The following is a 25,443-nucleotide window of genomic DNA, read 5'->3' as shown; positions in this document are numbered from 1 at the left end:
CTTGGGACTTTAATTTAAGTCATTTAAACGCCCCCGCCCCCCTAAGAGAAACTACGGCAAAATATACGGAACCTTGCTTGTACTGGGTTAAATTTGAAACACCAATGTGAACTATGCTAATATGCATTCATTATGTTAGCAGGCTTTATGTCAATGTGAGAATGTTAAAGGATAGGCTGGGCCTATGTCAGGCTACTTTCGCAACATGAGTCGGGTGCAGACAAGCCAACAGCCAGGGCAACGAAATCCTTCCTGTAGTCTATGTGGTTTACAAAACCACATGTGCTCTTTCGTTACTCACCAATATGGTAGGCGTTCCTCTCAGTGATCCGTCCTTTGCGCACCAGACAGTTCAAACAGTGTGCAATCGAAGGAGGGTCGGAAAGACGCCAAAGCATATGATTTTGTTGTATTATGCTGCGGCTTTCTCTTATTGAATGACAATGCGGAAAGGTTTTGTTTGTTTAGATACTTTGTTGGTTTTATTGTTTCAGTGTTCACAAATAAGTGCGTTTAATTTGGACATGGTCAATCCTTTAGAGTACTCTGGCCCAGTTGACAGCTACTTTGGCTATTCCGTGGATTTCTTCTCACCGGATAACCAGTAAGTTAGGTTATCTCTGTGTTTTTGAAGGTAGGCCTATCGTGGCTTTCTATTTACATGTTTACAGATTTTACAGTGTTCTCAGAGCATTCATAGCTAAGCTTATGTAGGCTATTTTAACCCAACATAGGTCACACATGCTACATCATTATCACTGTTAAGTATACCTACTTATTCTGCAGGTTGAACCTCCTTATTGGAGCCCCCAAATCTAACTCGTCTTCATCAGCTACAGTGGTGGAGCGTGGAGCCGTGTACAGCTGCCCTTGGCAAGATGTAAGAAAGTGCCAACAGATTGTATTTGACAACACAGGTGAGTGCTGTAACGGTGTAGTGGTGACCCAGATTTTTTCCCCCGTGAAATATGGAACGTTGCCATGACGCGTGGTTAATTTCTGTGAAACACTTTCCTGTGCCAATGTGTAAATGTGAGAGTTTGTCTCTCCGTTTGTGTGTGTGGTGTATTCAAAATGAATAAACGGATCAACACACAATAACATTGGTTGTGTTGAGGAACGGTACTGTTAAGGCGTGCAACCCATTAGACACTTTCGTGTTACAACTTGACCTGGAATGTAGGGCAATGACCAAAAAAAGACAACGCGGAAGGAGAGTACTCATCTTTTCTGTGAAAATGAGGCAACGTTACAGGCCCTTCTCTTGAAGACTTTCAAAAGTGTCCCTAAATGCAGAAGTTCACAAGAAATGCATGGCTCAGTGACTAGGCTATCACATTTCCTATCACATTTCATCACCTGAAAATTATTATAATTAGAGCTGCTTTCTGCTAGTGAAGGACCTGTCCAATGTAATGCACATATTTATCCCATGTCGAAGTGAGCCAAAGGTCAAGCATTTAGTTTGTCAAGGCTCTTATAATGCCGTAAATTCACAGCAGTTCTCTAGAGGTGGCAGTGTGTTCCTGAAGAGTCCTTTACTCTAAACACTGTCCTTTATTTCATCACTATTGGCCAATATTGTGTGTCTGAGTTGTTTGAAACGTCTATCCAAAACTTCTCAGTCCCATTATGCTTTCTAATGCATTGTCATCCTGTGTCAAACAGGGTGTTTGCTAAAGATGAGTTATGGCGAGCCAGTCTTAGCATGTGTCGGAGCAGAATTATGAGGCAATTATGAGGCAATTCAAGTGCAGATGAATCTGCTTTAATCACCGAGGACCAGTCAGCTACAGTTCATGTCTTATCATGCCTTGCTGTGACATCACAGTGCAGATTCGATCACAATAATATTTCTGATCCTGTAAACTTTAGGTAAAGGTGCAGGTGATGACCTGTTCTATATCACAGAATAATGTTTTGCTTTGTTTCATAAAGAAGGGAGTTATTGTGTCATTGGATTCTGTAACTTGTGAGGACACATTTTGTGACAGTATGACAGGGAACTAGTGCATGCCCGTCCTGTCCAAGTACATTTCAAAGATGGATAGATGGATATATCCATCCTCAGAATGTCCATCTCTGCACATGTACTTGGACTAAATGCCCCTGGTATTTTCACAAAGCTCTGAAAACATTCTGGATGGCAGTAATAAATTTACCCTTCCCCTGCAGGTGATCGCAGCACTGCTTCGGGGAAAGAGTTCAAGTCCCATCAGTGGTTCGGTGCCACTGTACGTTCGGATGGAGAACACATACTGGTGAGCATTCCGGAGCTCTAAACAACAAGAGAGCACCCTTTATTAGCCTTTATTCAGGTGCAGCAGCCAATGCGTGGTCATTTTAATTCTCCCTGTGTCTTCCTAGGCCTGTGCACCTCTCTATCAGTGGTCCACCCCCAAGTTCTCGGACCGCGAACCTGTAGGAACCTGTTATCTCAAGAAAGGGTTAAAGATTGTGGAATACTCGCCTTGTCGGACCAGTATGTATATCATTGACTTTCTCACAAAGATTAATAAAGGAATAAATGGGAAAATAATCATTCATTTGGTGACATGCAATTTTCTGCTAAAGCCACTTTTCACCTATTCTAGGTCCTGACATTTTGTAATTGTAACAAGAATACTTACTGTTTGTGACTCTACAAAATGGCCTCCACAACGTCACTCAGCATATAACATTTAGTAACATTAGTACCAATGGACAGTGTGCAAGAGCACTCTCGATGTTCTATCACACAGTAAGTTACAGTGTTGATAGTCATTGTGTTGACCATCTGATAGATATATTCAGACACAACTTTTCAAATAGCTTTTGCCAGTCTTGAAAATGTGTTGCAGCAACAAATGAGGAAAGAAAGCAATAATACTTCTGAATGTCCATTTACAACAAAATAGAAAGCATTGAATGGTCAGTGTTCATAGTCGTTAGGTCAGATGAATCACATAAACTGAGACAGAAAAACTAAGGAAATGGTTAAGTTCTACTTCTGTATTTGACCGTTGGAGTCTGAATATGGCATTGTGCTAGAGGACTTTTAAATTGAATTAGAGGGTCAGTTGAAACTGATTAGGCTGAATTATTTAAACCAGCTAGGAGTAATGGACCTTGGATCTAGCAAAACTGTTCTAAAAGTACCAGTGTCTGCCTTTCATACTGCAGTTTTAACACTTTTACATCCATATGCTCATGAATATGTTTGCATTGTTTGCATGTTCTTGCAGATTCTCTTTCTCCTGTTGGTCAAGGATTCTGTCAGGCTGGCTTCAGTGCAGACTTTGTGAAAGTATGCTTTGACCCTACTGCTCACACTGGCTTATCATATTTCAGAGTACAGTATATTAAAAACAACATCCATTCCGGGTTAGTGCAGAAGCACACATTTAATATGACCACAGAGATAACTTCTTATTTAGTCCATTAGATCGTAAACTGAGAACAAGACAACTTAAACTGAGCTTAAACTGAACTAAAAGAAGTATTCTGTGTTCTGTGGACAACAGTTGCAGGATAACACTGTGTAATCCATGACAACTGAATTTGCATAGTTGTATTAAAGCTATGCAATTGTACTGAATATAGTCTTTCTCAAGCAGTTGTGGTTTTGCAGTTAGTGAATGTCTTTAATTGTCTTGCAGAATGATAAGAGCAGATTGGTGATTGGAGGACCAGGTAGCTTCTACTGGCAAGGTACGTTTCCAGATGTGTTTAGAAGGCTATTAAAGCTAGTTGTGTGTGATGTGTAATTAATAAGTTCAAAGCTACTACTTACCATTACGTTTAACTATTGAGCGCCCTAATTTAAATTTGGTGGGCAAAGTCTAAAGTCTAACTAATGGCGTTTTACAAACGGAAGTTCGGGAGGAGCGTGACGAAATTTGCCACGCCTCCTTCTTCAATCAGTCAGGTTATTTATTCGCAGTCTACCTGCCGAAGTTGCAGCTTCGGTGTTAATAATGAGGAAAACTCTATTTTCCAATTTAATAACATGAGCAAAATCCTAATTTGTGGGTCATTTAAATAAGGGCCCAGAGTCAATTTTCACAAGACTGTTTAAACATCTCTGTATACCTGTAATTTCCAGACTATTGACTGAGATTTATACATTGCAAAATCTCTACAGCTATGAGGTTAATACGGTACATGGTTTTGTGTTTTTTCATTTGCATAAAACATTGTCCTGTGGTTTATAGACAATGTGGCCAATACACAGGAAATTACTGTATTCATGTGGTATTATCTTAGTATAATCGGATAATAATTGACATTTCAGAGAATGTAAATACTGTTTAAAATTACAACCATTTCTGTTTACAGGGCAGCTGATCTCTGATGACATTGCAGAAGTCCTTAGCAGGGTCACCAACCAGTTTATCACACCATATGGGAATCAGCTCTCCACAGCATCGTCTAATCCAAACTATGATGACAGTTATCTTGGTAAGAGCACACTCTATGGTGCAATGATGCGATAAAAATTACTTTTTTATAGTCTGTCTCTGTGGTCATTTACAGCAGCACTAAAGAACATTTGCTCTTGGGGTCCCCCTGCAGTTGAAAAGCACAATAACAGACAAGCTAAATATCTGTCTTTTGCTACAAAGTATGAACACAACTCTATACAATATAGAGGGAATGCACCGACAGCAGTCTGTAGAAGGAGATCTCCAAATTCCTGCAGTATAGCAGCTCTTTTCCAATTTGATTTCGAGGGGGTATGTGCATTGATACCAGAAACATCTCTTCACTTTCTCTTTTGAATGGAAACGCTTCTAATACGCTTGTGCGTGTTGCATAAAAAATTGGCATCAGTTCTATTTCTAGCATGCACGCGTTTTCGGTGCGGCTCGACAAACGGGCATGCCACGCAGGCAGTCTGCAAGAGCCCTTAGGGCTGTTTCACATCGGGTGCGTGAGCGCGAACGTTGCGTGCCTCTGGTGAGGCGGCTGGGTGGCATTTTCTATGTCTTTGCTTACCAAAAACGTGTCTGACGCGGCGCTGTGGCGGCCTCTTTGCCACTGTTTTGAAAACTGTTTTGAAAACTGTTTGGAGACACTTCCAACACGCCTGCGTGTCGCGTGAAAAATAGGCGTCGGTCCTATTTCTAGCATGCATGCGTTTTTGGCTCGGTTCGAACAGCGCCTGAGACGTGCGTCTCGCGCAGGCAGTGTGCAAGCCACGCCACGCAGCTGACACGCTTAAGCCACGCGACCCAGTCTAAATCAGCCCTTAGGGCCTAATTACACTGCAGGCATGGCGACTGCATGTCAGCTGCATTACCGGTCTGTTTTCATTTCAGTGTCCATGTTAACAGGTTAGAGCATGCACACTGCCTGTGTGACACCCACGTCTCAGGTGCGGCTCGAGCTGCGCTGAAACAGAATGCATGCTAGAAATAGGACTGGCGGCTATTTTTCGAGCGACATGAGAGCGTATTGGAAGTGTTTCCATTCAAAAGAGAAAGTGAAGAGATGCTTTAATAAGCAGACTGGCACAGCAGCAGCGCCATCAGAGATGCTTCTGGTATGAATGCACATAAAACGTGACACAGCAGTCACGGAACAGACGAAATACACACGCCACACCGGCGGTGTGATTAAGCCTTTACAAGCAATAAGTCCTGCTCAGAGTGAGGCAGAAGTGTCGTTGGCCCTATTAAGAGTTCATGTGCCATGAAAATGATTTTGGAAACGTTATTTTAAGGTAAAAAACTCTTTAGGGGGCCTTTAAAATGTCTTGCAGAACCTTCTTGAGAGAGTAAACTTGTGGTCTTTTTCAGGATATTCTCTTGCAGTTGGTGATTTCGATAATGATGGACACGATGGTATGAAATAATGTCATACCCACACTTTCACACTCACACATGAGTTTATTTGACCACACAGAGTAGCCTGTCACTTTCAAAGATGTCTTCTCCATTTTCTTTTTAGACTACCTCACGGGGGTTCCCAGAGGAGAAAAAGTTGTTGGCTATGTAAGTAATATATTGCATATGGATTTTGTTAACTGAAAACCTTACTGTAATTATTTGCCGGAAGTTGAAACTGAAACTCTTTGAAAATCTGAAAGCTTTTTTTACCATTATAGGTCACCATATTTAACGGGAAAACTATGGAGTCCGAGGCAAACTTCACTGGAACACAGGTAAGGGGTTTTTACATGTCACATGTAACATACTGTACTAAATGTCACAGGTATGAAGTCAGTGTGAACTGGAAATGTTTGTCTTGGTAGATGGCAGCCTATTTTGGCCATGCTGTGGCAGCGGCTGATGTTAATAATGATGGGTGAGTAGTACTAACATTAGTAAGTAATAACATTAGCCATATTAGCAGCGTTATTTTAGTGTACTTGTTCCATGATGAACTTGCCTTACTTTTATGATGGTAGCTGTTTATTTGCTTAAATGTTTTTCTGTTTACTTATTCTTCTCTTGTGTGACCATTCCTCTTCACGCTGTCTTCCTCTCAATCTTCCCCACTTTTCAGACACTTGGACGTCTTTGCAGGTGCTCCTCTCTTTATGAGCCGCGGCTCTGATGGTAAATTCAGAGAGCTTGGACAGGTGTCTGTATATCTGGGCCTCGCCGGGTTTTCTTTCCGGGATCCAGTCCTCCTAACTGGCACTCAAGTGTATGGCCGCTTTGGCAGCGCCATTGCCTCACTTGGTGATCTTGATCAGGATGGCTACAATGGTGGGTCACGTCTACAGTATGTGTGCTGCACATCTGTTGTAGAGACAGACAAAGAAACTGAATGTTACATTTGCCTAGCTGTGTTCATTTACACTATTAAAAAAAATAGTAAAAGAGTCATGAGACATCCTCTTCTCTACGTCTCAGACATAGCCATCTCTGTGCCATACGGCGGTACTGAAGGGAAGGGGTTGGTGTATGTGTATAACGGACGAGACAGTGGCATCGGTCGAGTGGCCTCTCAAGTTCTGCACGGCCAATGGGCTTCCACATCCTCCTTGTCGCCAAGTTTCGGCTACTCACTGAAAGGAGCAACTGACATTGACAAAAATGGCTACCCAGGTGCTGTCACCTTCCATTTACTAGTGTACTTAAAAAGAATCGATCTGATTTAATGTATGCCATCTTTGTGTCACTCTAGTATCAGCAGATGGTAATTCTAAGCAGATGTTCTAATTAGGGCTTGTTTTGTATTGCAAATTGAGTAGTTACAGTAGTTGTTGCGGCTTTGTTTCCTAGTGTTGATGACCATAATAAGGCCATTTCTCCACCCTCGCCTTCATAATCAACTGCATGGATCTCTCTATAATGAACATGCTGTATATAAAAATGTATGATATGAATATATTCCTTGGAAACTGAAAGTGATTTAACTTTCTATTATCTGCTCTCATAGATTTGATAGTAGGAGCCTTTGGAGCTGATAAAGCCATTTTATACAGGTAGAAGAGACATTTTTCTTTCTTTGTCAAACATTGATGAAACATACTTGTTATTTTTAATACATGTCTGAAACAAGATGTCAAATGTACTCTGTGCCTTTGTCTACTCAGAGCTCGCCCTGTCGTTATCACAAACATAACTTTGGACATCATTCCTCAAACCCTAAACTTAGAGGACAAGAAATGCAAAATTCCTGGTACAACTACATCTACCACCTGGTATGATTACACCCACAACTATAGAGAGATGGGATGTGTATATGATTGGGTGTCCCACATCTCCCGATGACAACATTAGGTTGCATTAAGTGTACTGTGATGCTAAAAATCCCATTCTGTGTAAAATTGTGCTTTCCAAGTCTCTAACTTGTGTAACCAGTGTGCAACCGACCAACTGTGTAATACTAAAGAAGCCAGAGGAATATAATTACTTTAGTGGATTTGGATGGATACAGATATTTATCCTGTCATTATTTGAGCTTTACCCCTCCTGTTGTGTTCTGGTCAAATTTGACAGATTATTTGCATGTTTTTCCCCTCAAAAATGCATGTTTTTTATTGTTATTATTTTTTTAGTTTCAAGGTCAAGTACTGTCTTCAGGCTAATGGCAAGGGTATAAAGCTGCCTTCTTCATTCAGTAGGTCACCCTCATATACACATTAACACACATTTGTGTTTTTAAAATGTTCCATATCTACAGTAAAAATTCTGCAATATTAATTCTGTAAATATGTTAATCATGTATAGCCTGATGTCTGAAGGAGGAAGGGATGTGTAATAACTTCAATAATCTTGTCACCAATTATTTTTATTGACATTTAAAGGTTGAGGTTATATATTTGCAGAAGTTTAATAAGAAATCTTGAAATTATTAAAACAAACCAGAAGCATAGTATTATGATGTGTTTACCATGTATCTTTCGTGTCTCTAGAGGTGCAGGTTGATCTGCAGCTTGATCGGCTCAAACACAGCGGGGGAAAGAGAGCCATGTTTGTCCTCAACAAAGCCTCGCAACGAATAGTCAACATTACTGTGCCCAACACCAACCAGCCTACCTGTCAGGAACTGGATGCCTTTGTCATTGTGAGTGACTAAACTCTTCTTTCATCAATGAAGAATTATATCAAACCGGAAACTCAAGCAACACACTCAGACTGACTAATCTTCTCAGGATGATTTCATAACCTCAACCAATCCCAAACGGTCTATGTTTCAGGATGATTCAGAGTTCCGGGATAAAATCACGCCCATCTCAGTCTTCCTGGATTACCAGCTGGATTACGGCACGGCGGCAGACTTGACAGGTCTTCAGCCTGTTCTTAACCAGCTCAGCCCAGGGAATGCATCCAGACAGGTGTGAACCTCTGTACATGTCCTGACACCTCACTGACCATCATGCATGAGTGTGAAGCTATGTGGTGACCAGCTATGTGGTGATTCACGAACATGCCACTGTTAGGATTAGGTTTGTGATGAGTGTCGTTTTGTGCTTGCCAGGCTCATTTTCTACTGGACTGTGGACCTGATAACATTTGTAAACCAGACCTACAGCTCATTGTGAAAAGGTAAATGTCTAAAGAGTAAAAAGAGAAAACCACACCGATTGGTTATGGTTGGAGACATGTTGTTTTTTTTAATAGCAAAGGCAACTGTGATTATACGGAGAATCGAGTTGCACAACACATCTTACCACTTACCACATCTCAACACATCTTGCCACATCTCTCTCTCTCTCCCTCTTTCTTTCTCTCTCTCACTGTCTTTCTCTCTCTCTTTTCCTGTCCCTCTTTGTCTCCCTCCTCTGTGCTTATTCCTTTGTCCCTTAGTGACCAGGAGCAGATGTATATAGGTGATGAGAGCCCTCTTACTCTTGATGTCACAGCACAGAACAATGGGGAGGGAGCGTATGAAACAGAGCTTTATGTCTACATGCCCCCGCATGCAGACTTTATTGGCGCAGACAAAAAGGAGGTACGAGCAGACTGTTAATTAACTTTGAATTGTGTATAGTTTATATCAATGCAGTCTGCAACTGACAACTACAACATCTACGGTTTCAGGCAGTTTCAGGCTGGTACTGAATTAGGTAATACAGTTGTCCTGGCCAACACAGGATGTTTCGTATGAATGTTCCTGTGTAGACAAGCAGCTGCTAAGGCTGTTTAAGTTAACAGTAGCAATGTAGCAGAACTTTCATTCACAAACATCAAAGCATACTAGCTAACATTAAAATGATGAAATTGTAGTGGTATATGCTAATGGATTGCATATATTCATCTATTGAATCAGTAATTCTGAAATTTGTGTGACAAAAGTTTATGCAATTAAATACCGAAAAATATTGGATTCAAAATGGATGAATTCCATAACTTTAATCTAAAGAATTGGTTTAAGTGACAAATATCACTGATTTATCTGTGAAAACATGTACAACGTTCAGGGGGGAAACATATTTTTAAGTTTCCAACTCAATTTGCACCAACTTGGTAGAATGGCCCATGAAACAACAACAGTCAGCTCTATACTGTAGAAATAGAAAGGATATGGTTTGATGAATGTTTGGCTGTACACTAACATAGCTCCATTAGTACTGTATTTGCACTGTTACAATAACCATGACATTCAGAACACTGGAAAACCCTTGGTTCTGGCTTGCCTTTATCGGGTTAGGGCCAGCCTCGTCTGTCGTGTGCCTACAGACGTGAGAACCAGACCAGGGAGGTAGTGTGTGACCTCGGCAACCCCATGAAAGCAGGAACTTCTGTGAGTAGAGGTTTTACTACATTTGGGTAAACTCATTCAACAGGAATCCCCTGAGCTCTGTGTACATTTCACATGTACCGGTAACAATGATATTGTCTTTTTGCGGCAGCTGTCAACTAGCCTGAGATTTAGTGTCCACCAGCTTTCTGATGAGGACACTGAAGTAAAGTTTGACCTGCAGATCCACAGGTACTCTGTCACAGATAACAAATCAAATATGAACAACACTTATCCAACACTTATCCAAGTATCCATGAGTTATTCTGGCATTGCATTTCTGCTCACTGCATCTGATTTTACGGTATTGACTTTGTTGCCTCAGCTCCAATAAGTTCAATGGCAGCAGTGCCTTGGTTTCCAGTATCACCAAGCTGGCTGTGTTGGCTAGGATGGAGATGCACAGGTAATGCAAGTACCAACACCAGTTTAAAACACTTTGTCTTTGTGTGAACCTTTTACATACTATAATACATTTGTATTGTATTGTTGTATTTAGTGCATCGGCACCCAATCAAATCCTTCTTCCCATTGCAAACTGGGAGCCTAAAGACCCACCAGTAACAGAAGATGACATTGGTCCAGGGGTACAACTCATATATGAGGTTTGTACAGTACGATTCTAAACACAACACAGACAGACAACATGGAAAAATGACACGTAAACAGCAAGATATTGCATAGCGGTTACAAACAACTGATCAATTTGCAGTGCAAGAACACACTTCGTTTTACTTATGTTGTTTATGAGGGCAGCCATGGCCTACTGGTTAGCGCTTCGGACTTGTAACCGGAGGGTTGCCGGTTCGAACCCCGACCAGTAGGCCATGGCTGAAGTGCCCTTGAGCAAGGCACCTAACCCCTCACTGCTCCCCGAGCGCCGCTGTTGTTGCAGGCAGCTCACTGCGCCGGAATTAGTGTGTGCTTCACCTCACTGTGTGTTCACTGTGTGCAGTGTGTTTCACTAATTCACGGATTGGGATAAATGCAGAGACCAAATTTCCCTCACAGGATCAAAAGAGTATATACTTATATATATACTATATATTGTGAATTCTAAATATCCTCACTGGCTTCTTGTTTCCCCCCTGTTCCAGCTGCGGAACAATGGCCCAAGTGTGATCAGTAAGGCTACGATGGATGTCCTTTGGCCCTCTACATTTAACAATGACAGCTTGCTCTACATCACAACGTACGAACACGAAGGGCCCATACAGTGCCGCACAGACACCCCAGTCAACTCTCTGAACCTCACAGTGAGTGCATGCATGTGGTAATGTAGAATTCGCCTTATTCACCCGGGGGCCAGAACGAGGCTTAAGGGTACACTTGCCATTACACCTAAGTCCAGCAGATGGTGGTGGTAATGCACTCCATTTGCAAACTGCCAAAAAAAGCTCACTGAAGAAGAAGAACAGGCCAGTGGACCCTTTAGCCTCGTTCTGGCCCCCGGGTGAATAAGGCGAATACAGACACAGACTCTGAAATCTGTTAACTCTTAATTGTCTTCTGTACGTTGTTGTCTTGGTGTTAATGTCATCTGCATCTTGTAGAGTCCTGTTGTGCAGACTAACTACACAGACCTAGAGAGTGGAGACAGCAGGGTAGAGACACGGACGCGGACTCGCCGTGATGTCGGAGACAAATCAGATCTGACCAAAGCAGAAGCCGACCGGGTGACTTTGGTGAGCACATGCAATCATTACCAAATTCTTTTTAGTCTTACAATGTGTGTGCATTCACTGAAATGCGCGCGCGCGCGCGCACACACACACACACACACACACACACACACACACACACACACACACACCTACTATGTACATAGCAGAGATTGATGTTGCAATTACCCTCTAAAGTTTACATGCACAGGATGCCATTTGCCAGGCTTAATTGCATGTATTTGTAATGTACTTTATTTTTGTACAGTTCTGTCAAGGTTGTGGAAAGACTTGGAGTATGTCATGATTAAAAAATAAACAATATATGCATTCTTATTTTAGGATTGTAACAGAGCAACGTGTTCACTAATAAAATGTGAAGTGGGTCGTCTGGAGAGAGGGAAGAGTGTCATTGTGTTCATTAAATCACGACTCGCTGTGACCACCTTCCTCAAGGTACATACACTTCCCGATTGAAGAACAGATCTAAGAACAACCTAGAGTCTATTTTTGGATGATAATGAGTGTAAACTTTCGTTGGGAACCAAAAAGACATTAATCAGAGCAATTTTGAGTAAGACTAGAATATGCATGATAGCCCTAGGGGCCAGTTTGCTACGTCAAAGTAAATCACTACTTTAAGCCACTGTCAAGGCTCAAAATATCATTACAGAGAGGACAACAGATAAATGGAAGACATTTTAACCTTGTAAGTGTACAGAAAAAGCATAAAAGGGACGGCCACGGTATTGCCTAAATTCTTCTTCTGGCTGCTGCTCCAAAAATAGACCCTGCAGGGTTCCCATGGGTCATGGAATTTCTGGAATATCATGGAATTTTGGAAAGTCTATTCCAGACATGGAAAGTCAGGGAATCTTATCATTTTGGAGGCAAAGTCATGGAATATCAGGGAATTTTGTCGTAGCACTTTAAAATTGACTTGCCAAAATACATTAATACAAATATATCTCCAATCAGAATTAATCTGGTTATTAGCTTTATTAATTGCTTGAGTAGTTGTGGTTAGCCCAACTTTGTTCATTCAATACCCATTTTCCTTAGCCTGACTAGCCAGACCCACATCAAGAATTACTTTTGCTGCCGCTAGGATGCATCTAGATTTCTAGGCTACATTTTTTCATCTCCCACTCTAAAAAGAAGTAAAAGATTCTTGAAAGCTATGCGACTGTTCTGAAATATTTGGTCGGTATATGTACCCATCATTATAAAGTAGGTCATGGAAATTCAGTTTTTTTGTCAGGGAAAGTCAGGGAAAAGTCATGGAATTTTACACTTAGAGTTCACTTAGAGTGGGAACCCTGACCCTAGATGGTTCGTACACTATATGATTAATGTTTTAGAATCAAGGGTAAGAATCACTTTTGAGACACTGATACTTCAAAATTGTTTGTCATATCTCAAAAAATATTTAACACTGTTGACAGATGTTGATGTTTACTAAAGAATCTGTGGTCTGTGTTCTCTCAGACAGAAAATCAAAATCGGTCGTACACTATTATTTCTTCTGCCTCCTTCAATGTCACAGAGATGCCATATAAAAATCTGGTGGCTAAGCTACCACACAACTCAACCACTGTAAGTATTGATGCTACTGCAAAACACAAAGGAAAGACACACACACACACACACACATACAAACACACACACACACACAATACACACACACACACAATACACAATACACACAGGGCTCGATAAGAAAGAAGTGATACCTGTTTCAGATGTAATGTGCGCCTGAAAACATGACATCATATTTTACGAACAGATCGCCCATGGATGAAAGCGCAGAAAGGCAAACCATGCTTTCCTTACTCGTGCATATGTATTTGCGGGAAGGACTAGGGAAAAGTGGGAGTATTGCGTAAAAACATACACATTCTAATGTCTGTCTGAGCAGATAAGCACTCTTGTGGATTCAGCGACAACTGGTACGCAACTGCCTGTACCCACATGGATAATCGCAGTGGCTGTCCTGGCAGGACTTCTCCTCCTGGTTCTTCTCATCTTAATCATGTACAAGGTGAGTCTCACCAGAGAATAAAAAAGCGAGGGATTTGAAGGCAGCAGTTCACAACAGATTTGTTCAAGAGGGAGTTTGTCCATCATTTTGCAAGGTTATTTTCCCACTGGATCCTGAGAGACATACTATTCCTCTGAACATCTGTTTTAATGATAGCAATCAGAATCAGTAAAGGCAACTAGCTTATGTATTCTAAAATACAGCCCTCCACGGCCGTCTTAACCAAGTAGCCCATATATGGCGCATAAGAAGCTTGAAGCCTGGCTAATCCTGCTAATCACTCTCTCCTGTGTGTTGACGCTACGCAGCTCTCCTCTGTTTGTCTGACCTCTCCGTCATTCTTTCAGTGTGGATTCTTCAAACGAAGTCGCCCCCCGCAGGAGGACAATGAGAAAGAGCAACTCCAACCAGAGGCAGAGGCCAGTCCCGAGGCCTGAGTAGTGTGTGTGGCATAGCAGCAGAGTGTTTGTGTTTTTGTCTTGAAGTAACACCTGGTGACCAGTAGGGTGACTTACGAGCACAGCTTATACTACTGTTACTGTAACATCTGGTACTTCAAATTTAAAGTTGCTGTTGAAATGTAAATATAAGCGTCATTTGTTTTTAAAACTCCTACGACTGAGGAGTTACCATTTCAGCCTCTGATACTGAAGAAAATCAACTTGATACTCTGTAAAATCTTTTCCAAATGAATGGTTATGTGTTTTTATGCATTTCTCACCATCATTACATCAGGTTTAAAAATGTAAGTTCATAATAGATTGTATTTTTTTGATAAAGAAATGTCCTTTTGTTTCACATTTGAAGCACATTGGAAGCCAAAGTTGGAACATTATTGTATTGCAAGTACAAGCTTAAGCACTAGTTTTAAGCAGCTTAAGCACTAGTTTTAATGGAGTTTCACAGAGTTTACCATGCCATTATCATGGAATCATACAGCACATACACGTAGGGCTTAAAGCAGTGGTTCTCACACTTTTTCTGTCATTTCTCACTTTGGAGGTGAGGAATTTTCAAGCCTCACTTCGGTCCGCTGGATCAGATGCTATTTCAATTCATATGTTGGCCTGTTTATGACTCCTATGTTTGTGTGTGTGGCTATTTTGTTTTGAATCTATAATCTTCCTTGTCAAAAAAGAAAGGCATTATTAATCTCTATTTAATAAATAATTCCCCATCTATTTCCCACTAGTGGGGCCCGCCCCACACTTTGAGAACCACTGGCTTAAAGCAGGGAACATTTCTGTGCCTGACGTAATCATAACCATCAAAGCCGTAATATATACATTTTCAAATCCTAAATGGTCTGGCCTATGCATGAATTCAGACACAGTGCCTGAGAATGTAAAGACCTACATACATACAGCACCTTGTAACTTTATTTTTTCACTATAGGGCATGTCATTCTTTCCACTGTAGATTTGCATTATTTCTGCTTTCCAGATGTGTTATTTGTTTTTTGTTGTGTGTGAACCCATTTTTTCATGGGGAGCATTTTCAGATGTGCACCTTACTATTTAGGCCTATCCAAACAGTTCAGATGAAGCTTCTTAACATTCCCATGTTTTGCTTTCCAAAACAATACAGCTATTTACACGTCATAGATTGAGGCTGTCATATATGTCTGGAATCAGCAAGTGCATACTACTGAAACTGAAACACTGTAACACAAACTGTGCAATATTATTTATGCATTTATAACCACTGTAGAAAATAGAAACTTAGATCAACATCTTTTTTTTATTTTTTATTTGAGTTGGGGTTGGGGTTACCATTGTCAAGGCCCTGCATGCCTACTGTAGGGCATCAATGTTTTACTGGGGGATTTAGACATGAAACCTTTACTAAATGTGTTTTTACATTAACACAACCCTGAGTAGATTACCCTACCTCATCAGTCACATAATTTAGATAGTTACTGCACACTTCTTTCTTCAGGGTCATTCTTCTTTCTATTTTTCCCCCTCATGACCAATGTTTTTTTTTTTTTACTTAATGCTGAGCTGTGTTGGCATTTAGCACATGTGTGTTGTTAGGCCTACATGCTATTTTGCAGATATGTTCATGTTGTAGCCTAGCATGAAATATTTTTTTCAATAAACTGAACTGGGATGACAAAGTTGACATAGACTGTGTTACTGCTTTGTTGGTGGACTAAAACTTAATACTTTTAAGGGTAATGAATATTGGACCTAGTAGGCAACAATGTGATAGTTGAGTGGAGTTCAAGTTTTAAGTCACTTCCGAGCAAAGATTCTAGAGCCGCTCCACTCATGATTTAGTGTTTGGTGTCGTTACTATGGAAACATGTCGCGTTTTGTTGTGGAGAACGAAAGGCAACAGGTGAGTCTGATCAAACATTGTAACATGCGAACTAGACTGTTTCCTTCTGTGTCTGCTTTAATCTCTGACGATGTTTTTTTACTTAGGAACTGTTTGTCTGCTCAAACTTCTTTAGACAAGTTTGATGTTTTGAAATTCCACAGCAGATCCGTAGGCTAACGTTACAGAGTGTCATGTTCTCAAATCATTGCAGCAGTAGGATAATTAGCCTAGATGCAACCTGAGTTTTGATCAGACAACTTGGTGACCTGTGAAAGGGACTGAGCGGACCGTGCATTTTCTGTTACATTAGTTAACATTGTATAGTCAACAACGATATCATGTTGTAAATAAATGTAATTATGTACAATATATATCCATGTAGGCTAGGCTACTTTTTCTATGTTCAAGTCTGTGGTATAGCCTAATGTAATGTGTTATGTTTTGTAATATAATTGCACACAATTATCTGCCCATTCCCCACAGGGATGAAAAGTAGGCTACAAATGCAGTCCGTCTTAAAGAACAGCCTGTTATTTTCCCTGAGAAATCTTTCCCCTGGAATTTCAACCTGATAAAAATGAAACGCCCTGAGCACTGAAAATGCCCTCTCCAAAAAGAGACAGGGATGACAGAACAACGCTTCCAGGATGCACTGCAGAGGCTATCAACAGTAATAAAATGGACAAGACACAAGTTACCATGTCTGTTCCAGACGCCCCCTCCAAACTCCCAAAGCTGACGACAGAGTATCGGACAGGCCTTGTCCCCTTACCAGGCTCTTGGTCCAACTTGCCCCTAATTGGTACTCTAGACAAACCAGACCTGGCACCTCATTCACCACCCGTGTCCATGGTGGAGCTTCCACGGATGGTTTCCACAGTGGGCTCTGAGTTGGCCTCTGGTGAGTCACTATGGATGGAGGGCCCTTTGGTGATGCCGTCAGTGTTAGGAGCAGACATTCCTATTAAGGTTGAGCGGTCATCTTGTGAGAATTCAGCAGTAGACAGGTGAGTGAGATACGGACGTGAGACTTCTTCTAGATCTGTATATTGAGGTCTGTCTCTGCTTCAAGTAATATTACTGTGTAGGCCTACAACCTGTTCAAAGGTCTGAATTTGATTACAATATGTTTTAATTAATAGCAATAAGACCAAAATAGCCATCAGATCAGACCATACGACATGTTAAAACAGACCATGCTACTCTTTACAGTTTCGCAAATGAAGGAGCTGACAAGCCTAAGTGCACTGATCAAGGCAATAAGACGATAGCAGTAAAAGAGAGCAAGTCCAAAGCTAAACCACTCACTGGTGTTGAAGCTGTAGAAATCCTGGCAAAAAAGCGGCACCTCGGAGAGTTGCAGTTCTATCACTTCCACAAGGTGGAGAGTGTGCATTTTAGGTAGGTCAAGACTTTTACATGCTTTTTTATCCGAAACACTTTTCCCCTGTTACCATTAAGTTAAAATGGTGTGATTTGTTGTGTTATTCCTAAATTAGTATTTGAAATACACCATCGATGCCCTACTACTCAGTGCATAAATACTCTATAACTATGCATATGTTTTTGTGTTTGTTTTGCAGGCCATATGATTTGCAGATGGTTCCCAGTAATAAGGCTGGAACAGATTACTACATCTTTTCACCGTACACTGTGATGCATGTGCAGGATGGCTGCAACACAACAGTCCTATCTCTGGCCGAGTGGTACAGAGAGGCTGTGCTCTGGCGGAGTCTCAGAGACATTCCATTTTTCCGAGACTATTTACTACGCAAGGCTTTTACCTGGTAACCCATGTCTCGTTGAAACATCATCTCTGAGTCAATGGTAGAATTGTGAGCACAGGCTAGTTTATTGGCATGGCATGCTATTCTTTCTGAATTGTAATAATTTCTATTTTTCTTAATTTGTAAATTAACCCAGTGCATAGACTGTAGGTTATATTAAGACCAATGGACTGTGCCACCTGAGGTGATTAAAAAAGGTTTTGGTAACATGGTTTAAAGTTTAAGTGCTTGTTTACATGTATAACTTACGGTAGTTCTCTCCCTGTCGGAGCAGGTGGCAGAGGAATGTGCGACGAGTGACATTCCAACGCAGGGCCAACCTGCTGCAGGAGCAGCTCCCCATAGCTGTGCCGCACTTCAGGGATGCTCTCCTCCAAATGTCAAGGTGGATTTATCTGTGAAGTAAAATGCCATTTATTTGACAAAATGCAATTCTTGACATGTCCAAAGAGCAGCACTGCAATTTGGTTAACAAATACATTAAATTTGGTATGTTCTTTGGACAAAATTGTCCATTCAGCCTTTTAAAATTAATGAGTAGTTTTCTCTCTTGTCTCCTTGTTCTTATATTGAAGATTAATTGAAGAGTTGAAAGAGGTTCACTGGCTGCCGCAGGATGTCTCCAAGATGTACACACTTGTTGACTTCCAGATGACTCTCAATGAAAAGAACCAAGAGTCTCAAGTGTTTCTGGAGAAATTCCTTTTGTATCGCTCAATGATATTGAGCATGGTATGTCTTTTCACAGTTCGCATGCATAGAGAGTATAAATGCAACATTTCAGAAGTACAAAAAGTGTACTATGAATAAAAAAGTGTACTATGACATAAAAAAGACTATGTTTAGAAGACTATATTTTTCTATTTTCTGCAGTTGACATGCAGTGAGTTCAATCAACCTTGACTGGTCCCAGTCATTGGTGTAATTTCCAAAGAGGCTAGCTTTCACTTAATGGCTAAAGCCATTTTCTCAATGTTTCTCTTCATATAATTAGCTTTCCAACATAATTAAATTTGTTTTGAAACAGTTTAACTCATTGTCCTCAAAATTAGACCGGCTATTCAATTTTCTATGCTGGGAAACCCCTTTATAACCCCTTGAGTATGCTGATTTGATGCCGTTGGGGCACTGAATGTTTGGTCAACCCCCATCAGTGTTCATTTGTGTGGTATTTCTTGTACTGCATTGATACCATTGTTTCCCTTTGCACCAAGGAAAACAATTCTACATTGTGTGTTGAATAGAATATTGCAAAATATATATAAAAAAAAAAGCATTGCTATGGTGTAATTTCTTACTATATTCTCTATCTTCTCCCTGCCATTCAGGTACATGAAGACAGTTATGCGGCCCACCAGGAGCTGCAGCTCCATATTAAGCAGTGCCAGACCAGCCAGCGCAGCCAACCTCTGCACCAGCTGCTGGAGCACCAGAGTGGCCTTCAGAGGGACCTTGCCCATGCTGAGGCCATCTTGCAGCGGCTCGGTAACATGGCCTCTCTGGTGGACTGCATGATTGTGCAAAGTTTGGTTACCATAATTCATCGTGAAGTCACGTCTTTCCTCCATGTAGTTTTGAAGGTGATACATTTTTACACTTTTCTGCTGTTAGTAGTCTTTTGGCTTGTGTGACCCCTGATGCAGGATTTTGTCAGATGACTGTGAATCTAAGCTAATGATTTGGTTGATATCATACACAGTAATTGAGAATTTCTGTGCAAACACTGTTGCACAAATTGTTCATATTTGATGAGCAGTGTTTTCTACTGTATTTTGGGTCATCCATAAAGAATATTCTCAACTGAGAAACACTAGTGGTTAAAAGTGAACATAAACTGTGCAACCTGTTAATCGACTCAGTCTTATACTATCTTCAGATTTCATCTTCAAGATTGTTTGATCACTTGATGGAACTGCAAAGCAAATTCAAATTCGCTCACAGATTTGTCTAGGTTCACTCAGGCTAGCTACCTGTGATTTTGGTGATAAAAATTGGTTGTTGAGAAATAAAATTCTTTGTTTTATTTTCCAGAGAGAGAGACCCGAGCAGGTCAGTCTGTTTCAAGGAGAGCTCATCTTTGGGGCAGAGGACAAGTTGACAATGTTCCCACCACTTCACCTGTTTAAGGATGTTTTACATGGCGCAGTGTCATCAGTTGCAGACTTGATTATGCAGGTGAAATCCAATGTTATCACTGAGCTACAGTTTAATCTCAGAACACATTTATGTTTGTGAACTCGCTGGTCTTTTTTCTGATTGACTGTTGCTTTATGTTAGACATTTGATTCCTGTAGCCGTCTGGCTGACGGAGTATCGACCAGCAGTTCCTTGACTACTGTGAAGGCTGGCTTTACTCCAGACATCAGTCTGAATCACAGTGCAGGGGAGACCATGACCTCAGGTTAGATTCTGTGATACAACACTTTGCTAATGTTCATGGTTAATCATTATATTGATTTAAGGTCAGTCGATTTGTTCTACAGTACTTTTTACTTTAAGGTTATATTTTATAGTGGTTTTCATAGGTTTGTTATAAACATACTGTACCTATGTATTTATGATTAACATTCAAAAGATCTCTGTCCATTTACTGTGGCAATTACGTCTTCAGGTTTACAAAATTGTTTCTTGTCATATCCTCAGTTCTGGAGCCTAAGGGCGGTGTGCTAACAGGTGTGAGCAACACAGACTCCAAGCGTGACACATGTGTACTGGGCAGCAGTCTAGTGCTGCCCCACCAGCCTCCCCTGATGCTGCATGGTCAGAGGTTGCGGGGGCATTACTTCCCCCTCTCCCAAAAACAGCTGGAGTGGTACCTGGGACTCAGTGCCACAGTGGAGGAGGTAGTGAGAGAACAGGCCAAGATCATGCAGGTAGTACTACAGCATAAGAAAATGGTTATGGTTATGTTTTGTTAACAGACACTTTTTGTACAATAACAATAAACATTATAATAAAAAATGTGTAATAGTGTAATAGTGTAGCCTATATAAAAATCTCATTCCATTAGTAATGTTTAGTATATATTACCATTATATAATAATAATAATAGTAATAATAATAATAATAATAATAATAATAATAAATATGTTAGATTGAGAACTGAACCAACTGCATTAAAACCAACACTACTCATGGGTATGACATCCTGTCTGTGTCACTGGCATTATTGTCCCCCTCTCCCAGGATGCTCAGGCAGAAGTACATAAGCTTGGTAAGAGTTTCTCCTGGTTGGTGGACATTCATTTGTTCACTAGCCATTGGAGTGCAACCTCCCTGAATGCCATGAGGGGTTGGACCTTTGTGCAATATGAGGAGTGCATTCAGAAGATTCGCCTTTGGGCAGATCAATTGCGCACCCTGCCACCTTTTTTCACAACATCTAATAAGCTTTTCACTGTGAACTGCATCCAAATCCAGAACAAAATAGGTGAGTGTGATTTTTATTTTATATAGCTTAGGGCTTTAGCCGACACTTTTGTTCAATGCTTGCTATATGTAAATAATAGATAAACAAATGTCCATATTGGTTGCAAAGACAAATGCAGCTGACACAAGGACCAGAGTTATGTTGTCAAAGTGTTGGAGATGATATCTGAGGATGGAAAAAGCTGCTTGAATAGGTCTCTCATGCAAATGGCATGATTACACATGCGTTGTCTTATTGAGAAGTTATGTTTTTGTAGGACCATTATTGAACTCTATTGAAGAGGATTTCCTCTCCCTGATAACAGAGGAGATTCAGCTGCGCTCTGAGAATCTGATCTCGGAGCTCAAGAGTGTTGTGGATGGCCTGCAAGCTCAGCCTGCTGACTTCAATGACTTTACTCATTTTGCCAGCATGGTACAGCTTTTATTGTATAGACTTTTTACTTGTATAAAATCGGTCTGTGCCACTCATACAAACATTACAATCAAATGAAAGCTAATGCAAATAGAGGATGCATAATATGGAGTTCAAGTGGTGTTTTTCTTCTTGCTGTGTGTTATTATGCAGGTGGAACGCTGTAAGAAGATGTCAGAAGAGGGACAGCCACAGCTAGAGTACATCCATTCCCTCCAGGAGACCCTCAGCAGAAACTTCAGACGCATCACTCCTGAGGAGGTGGCACTGGAGGAACAGGTGGGAAGGCTGTGTTGAGGCTGCTGTACACCAGATACGACATAAAATAACAAAAATGTTCACAAACCTGTAAGATACATGGCAGACACAAAGAACAGCATGTACTGTGTGTAAGGTCATGCATCACTTTTACACTCCTAGACAATCACAGCTGGTGAGCTAGGCTGCTATGCTTAGTTATGCTGGAAGAACGTTAATAAGTACACGTGCAGCACTTGTGTCTTTCTCAGTGCCTACATACATAGATGCGAAAGCTAGTGAGATAGCATGATTTAGCAATGCCTTCTAGTAGTCAGTTGCTGCCTAAACTCAATTTAGCAATTAAATTGTCTCATTATAGGTGTAATTATAGTGGATGGAATCCACTATCTTGAAATCTCCTGGCTTCTTCTTATTAGAGTGCATGAAAAATGCACTCTAATGTTATTCGATTTCTTCTTATTACAGTGCATGAAAATGCACTGTTCTGTTATCCGAAGTCTTCTTCCAGCTGCTAAACTAGGCCTCATCAAAAAGCCAGTTAAGCTGATTGCACCTATATCAACTGCTTTCTGCTCAACTAGGCCAACTCTCTCTGTGTATCTCCATTCTACAAAAAAGGATAAGGATATAAGGCACATTCCATCCAACTTTCTATCCATTCATCCTCTTTAAACCATTCACTCATCCACCCATTAAACTATCCCATCAACATCCATTAAACAATCTGCCTATCAACATCTATTCAACTTTCTGTCTATCAACATCCATCTACATTTAACTTTTAAACTATATAGGCCTACTCTGTCTCAGGCTTTAAGCATAGTAGCATACTGTACAATCTGGCTCTCTTAAGACTACAGATCCTGTCATTTCAACTGTCAGTTGTAATCAACTATGACTCCTGCCAACTGTTTCCAAATAAAAGTTTGTTTTGCATTGTATGTTAATATACAGTATATTTATATTTTCATGCACTGGTAATTTCCTCGAAATTACATTTTCTAGTTATTATTCCGCTGACACTTTTTGTGCGTTTAATGCGGCTTCAACCGTTTAACATAGACACTTAGTTCAAACTGCGTTGCGTAGGTCTTACTTAGGTGACTTCAGCTATGTATTTTTCAACTTTGTAACTTTTATACTTTTTAAACTATTAATTAAAAACTACTAAAATTTCCCCACAGACTTAACATTGGATTATGACATCACAATAGAGCAACTAGAGAATGTAATTCCAGGGAATTACGAGTGCATGAAAATGAAGCTAGGACAGACATAGCATAGCTTAATAAAAAGTTGATAGTTTAGACGTAGACAGTTTAAAAGTTGAATGTAGATAGTTTAACAGTTGTTAATAGACAGATAGTTTAATAGACAGATAGTTTAATGAATGTTGAAAGTTTAAAAGTTATATGTAGATAGTTTAAAAATTGTTGACAGACTGATAGTTTAATGTGTGTTGATAGACAAATAGTTTAAAGGCTCTATATAGGTAGATAGTTGACGATAACTGACAGTTGGAATGGCTCTAATGTTTGACCAAGTTACTTAGTTAACTTAGCTCATGTTTTCTAGCAGTTTTGGAAAAAATGCTAACAGTGCTAACATGCTAGCTATGGTAACCATGTGACTTAGCTAACTTAGATAATTATTTTAGCAGTTATGAGGTAGATGACGTTTTAAAAGGTTAAATTATTTGCTAGATAGATGAGGTTTAATATAGTTGGAATGACTGAACAGTTAAATAGGTGGATAGTTTAAAAGGTTAAATTATTTACTAGGTAGATGAGGTTTAATATAGTTGGAATGACTGAACTAGGTAGATGAGGTTTAATATAGTTGGAATGACTGAACAGTTAAATAGGTGGATGGTTTAAAAGGTTAAATTATTTGCTAGGTAGATGATGTTTAATATAGTTGGAATGACTGAACTAGGTAGATGAGGTTTAATATAGTTGGAATGACTGAACAGTTAAATAGGTGGATGGTTTAAAAGGTTTAATTATTTGCTAGGTAGATGATGTTTAATATAGTTGGAATGACTGAACAGTTAAATAGGTGGATGGTTTAAAAGGTTAAATTATTTACTAGGTAGATGAGGTTTAATGTAGTTGGAATGACTGAACTAGGTAGACGAGGTTTAATATATTTGGAATGACTGAACAGTTAAATAGGTGGATGGTTTAAAAGGTTAAATTATTTGCTAGGTAGATGATAACTAGGTAGATGAGGTTTAATATAGTTGGAATGACTGAACAGTTAAATAGGTGGATAGTTTAATTGGTTAAATTATTTGCTAGGTAGATGAGTTTTAATATAGTTGGAATGACTGAACTAGGTAGACAAGGTTTAATATAGTTGGAATGACTGAACAGTTAAATAGGTGGATGGTTTAAAAGGTTAAATTATTTACTAGGTAGATGAGGTTTAATGTAGTTGGAATGACTGAACTAGGTAGACGAGGTTTAATATATTTGGAATGACTGAACAGTTAAATAGGTGGATGGTTTAAAAGGTTAAATTATTTGCTAGGTAGATGATGTTTAATATAGTTGGAATGACTGAACTAGGTAGATGATGTTTAATATAGTTGGAATGACTGAACTTGGTAGATGATGTTTAATATTGTTGGAATGACTGAACAGTTAAATAGGTGGATGGTTTAAAAGGTTAAATTATTTGCTAGGTAGATGATAACTAGGTAGATGAGGTTTAATATAGTTGGAATGACTGAACAGTTAAATAGGTGGATAGTTTAATTGGTTAAATTATTTGCTAGGTAGATGAGTTTTAATATAGTTGGAATGACTGAACTAGGTAGACAAGGTTTAATATAGTTGGAATGACTGAACAGTTAAATAGGTGGATGGTTTAAAAGGTTAAATTATTTGCTAGGTAGATGAGTTTTAATATAGTTGGAATGACTGAACTAGGTAGACAAGGTTTAATATAGTTGGAATGACTGAACAGTTAAATAGGTGGATGGTTTAAAAGGTTAAATTATTTGCTAGGTAGATGATGTTTAATATAGTTGGAATGACTGAACTAGGTAGACGAGGTTTAATATAGTTGGAATGACTGAACAGTTAAATAGGTGGATGGTTTAAAAGGTTAAATTATTTGCTAGGTAGATTATGTTTAATATAGTTGGAATGACTGAACTAGGTAGATGAGGTTTAATATAGTTGGAATGACAACAGTTAAATAGGTGGATAGTTTAAAAGGTTAAACTATTTGCTAGATAGATGAGGTTTAATATATGAATATGACTGAACAGTTTCTCAGGCTTATAGCATAGAATGAGACTGTATGCTTAAAGCCTGAGAAACTGACAGTTGATGCAGG

General features: G+C 39.8%; 2 protein-coding genes across 2 annotated transcripts in view; both read left to right on the top strand.

The window, feature by feature from the left end:
- The first annotated feature begins 356 nt into the window (after positions 1-356).
- LOC125308880 (integrin alpha-V-like) lies at positions 357-16,005 on the top strand. Its single transcript, XM_048265523.1, has 30 exons — positions 357-604; positions 787-917; positions 2,176-2,261; positions 2,368-2,482; positions 3,225-3,286; positions 3,639-3,690; positions 4,318-4,440; positions 5,781-5,825; positions 5,932-5,975; positions 6,089-6,145; positions 6,236-6,288; positions 6,490-6,695; positions 6,843-7,037; positions 7,372-7,417; positions 7,529-7,636; positions 7,994-8,055; positions 8,351-8,502; positions 8,636-8,773; positions 8,917-8,984; positions 9,246-9,390; positions 10,090-10,182; positions 10,292-10,371; positions 10,505-10,585; positions 10,679-10,784; positions 11,277-11,435; positions 11,733-11,864; positions 12,183-12,296; positions 13,329-13,436; positions 13,759-13,881; positions 14,229-16,005. Exons 1-30 carry the CDS (start codon positions 438-440, stop codon positions 14,316-14,318), a joined length of 3,141 nt encoding a protein of 1,046 aa, XP_048121480.1. The 5' UTR covers positions 357-437; the 3' UTR covers positions 14,319-16,005.
- Positions 16,006-16,203: 198 nt separating this feature from the next.
- Positions 16,204-25,443, top strand: part of LOC125308755 (dynein heavy chain domain-containing protein 1) — a 31,359-nt gene continuing 22,119 nt past the window's right edge. Inside the window, exons 1-13 of the mRNA XM_048265331.1 lie at positions 16,204-16,224; positions 16,690-17,213; positions 17,419-17,607; positions 17,790-17,993; positions 18,268-18,378; positions 18,569-18,725; positions 19,322-19,573; positions 20,025-20,168; positions 20,271-20,394; positions 20,637-20,866; positions 21,180-21,423; positions 21,680-21,837; positions 21,991-22,116. Coding sequence (XP_048121288.1) covers positions 16,807-17,213; positions 17,419-17,607; positions 17,790-17,993; positions 18,268-18,378; positions 18,569-18,725; positions 19,322-19,573; positions 20,025-20,168; positions 20,271-20,394; positions 20,637-20,866; positions 21,180-21,423; positions 21,680-21,837; positions 21,991-22,116 — 2,346 coding nt within the window. The 5' untranslated portion in view covers positions 16,204-16,224; positions 16,690-16,806. The remainder of the gene's footprint in view (positions 16,225-16,689; positions 17,214-17,418; positions 17,608-17,789; positions 17,994-18,267; positions 18,379-18,568; positions 18,726-19,321; positions 19,574-20,024; positions 20,169-20,270; positions 20,395-20,636; positions 20,867-21,179; positions 21,424-21,679; positions 21,838-21,990; positions 22,117-25,443) is intronic.

The sequence above is a fragment of the Alosa alosa genome, chromosome 15 (genome assembly GCF_017589495.1).
Source record: "Alosa alosa isolate M-15738 ecotype Scorff River chromosome 15, AALO_Geno_1.1, whole genome shotgun sequence".
In the NCBI taxonomy this organism is placed as follows: Eukaryota; Metazoa; Chordata; class Actinopteri; order Clupeiformes; family Clupeidae; genus Alosa; species Alosa alosa.
The sequence above is the reverse complement of the archived record's forward strand: the minus strand, read 5'-3'. Positions and strand labels throughout refer to the sequence as shown.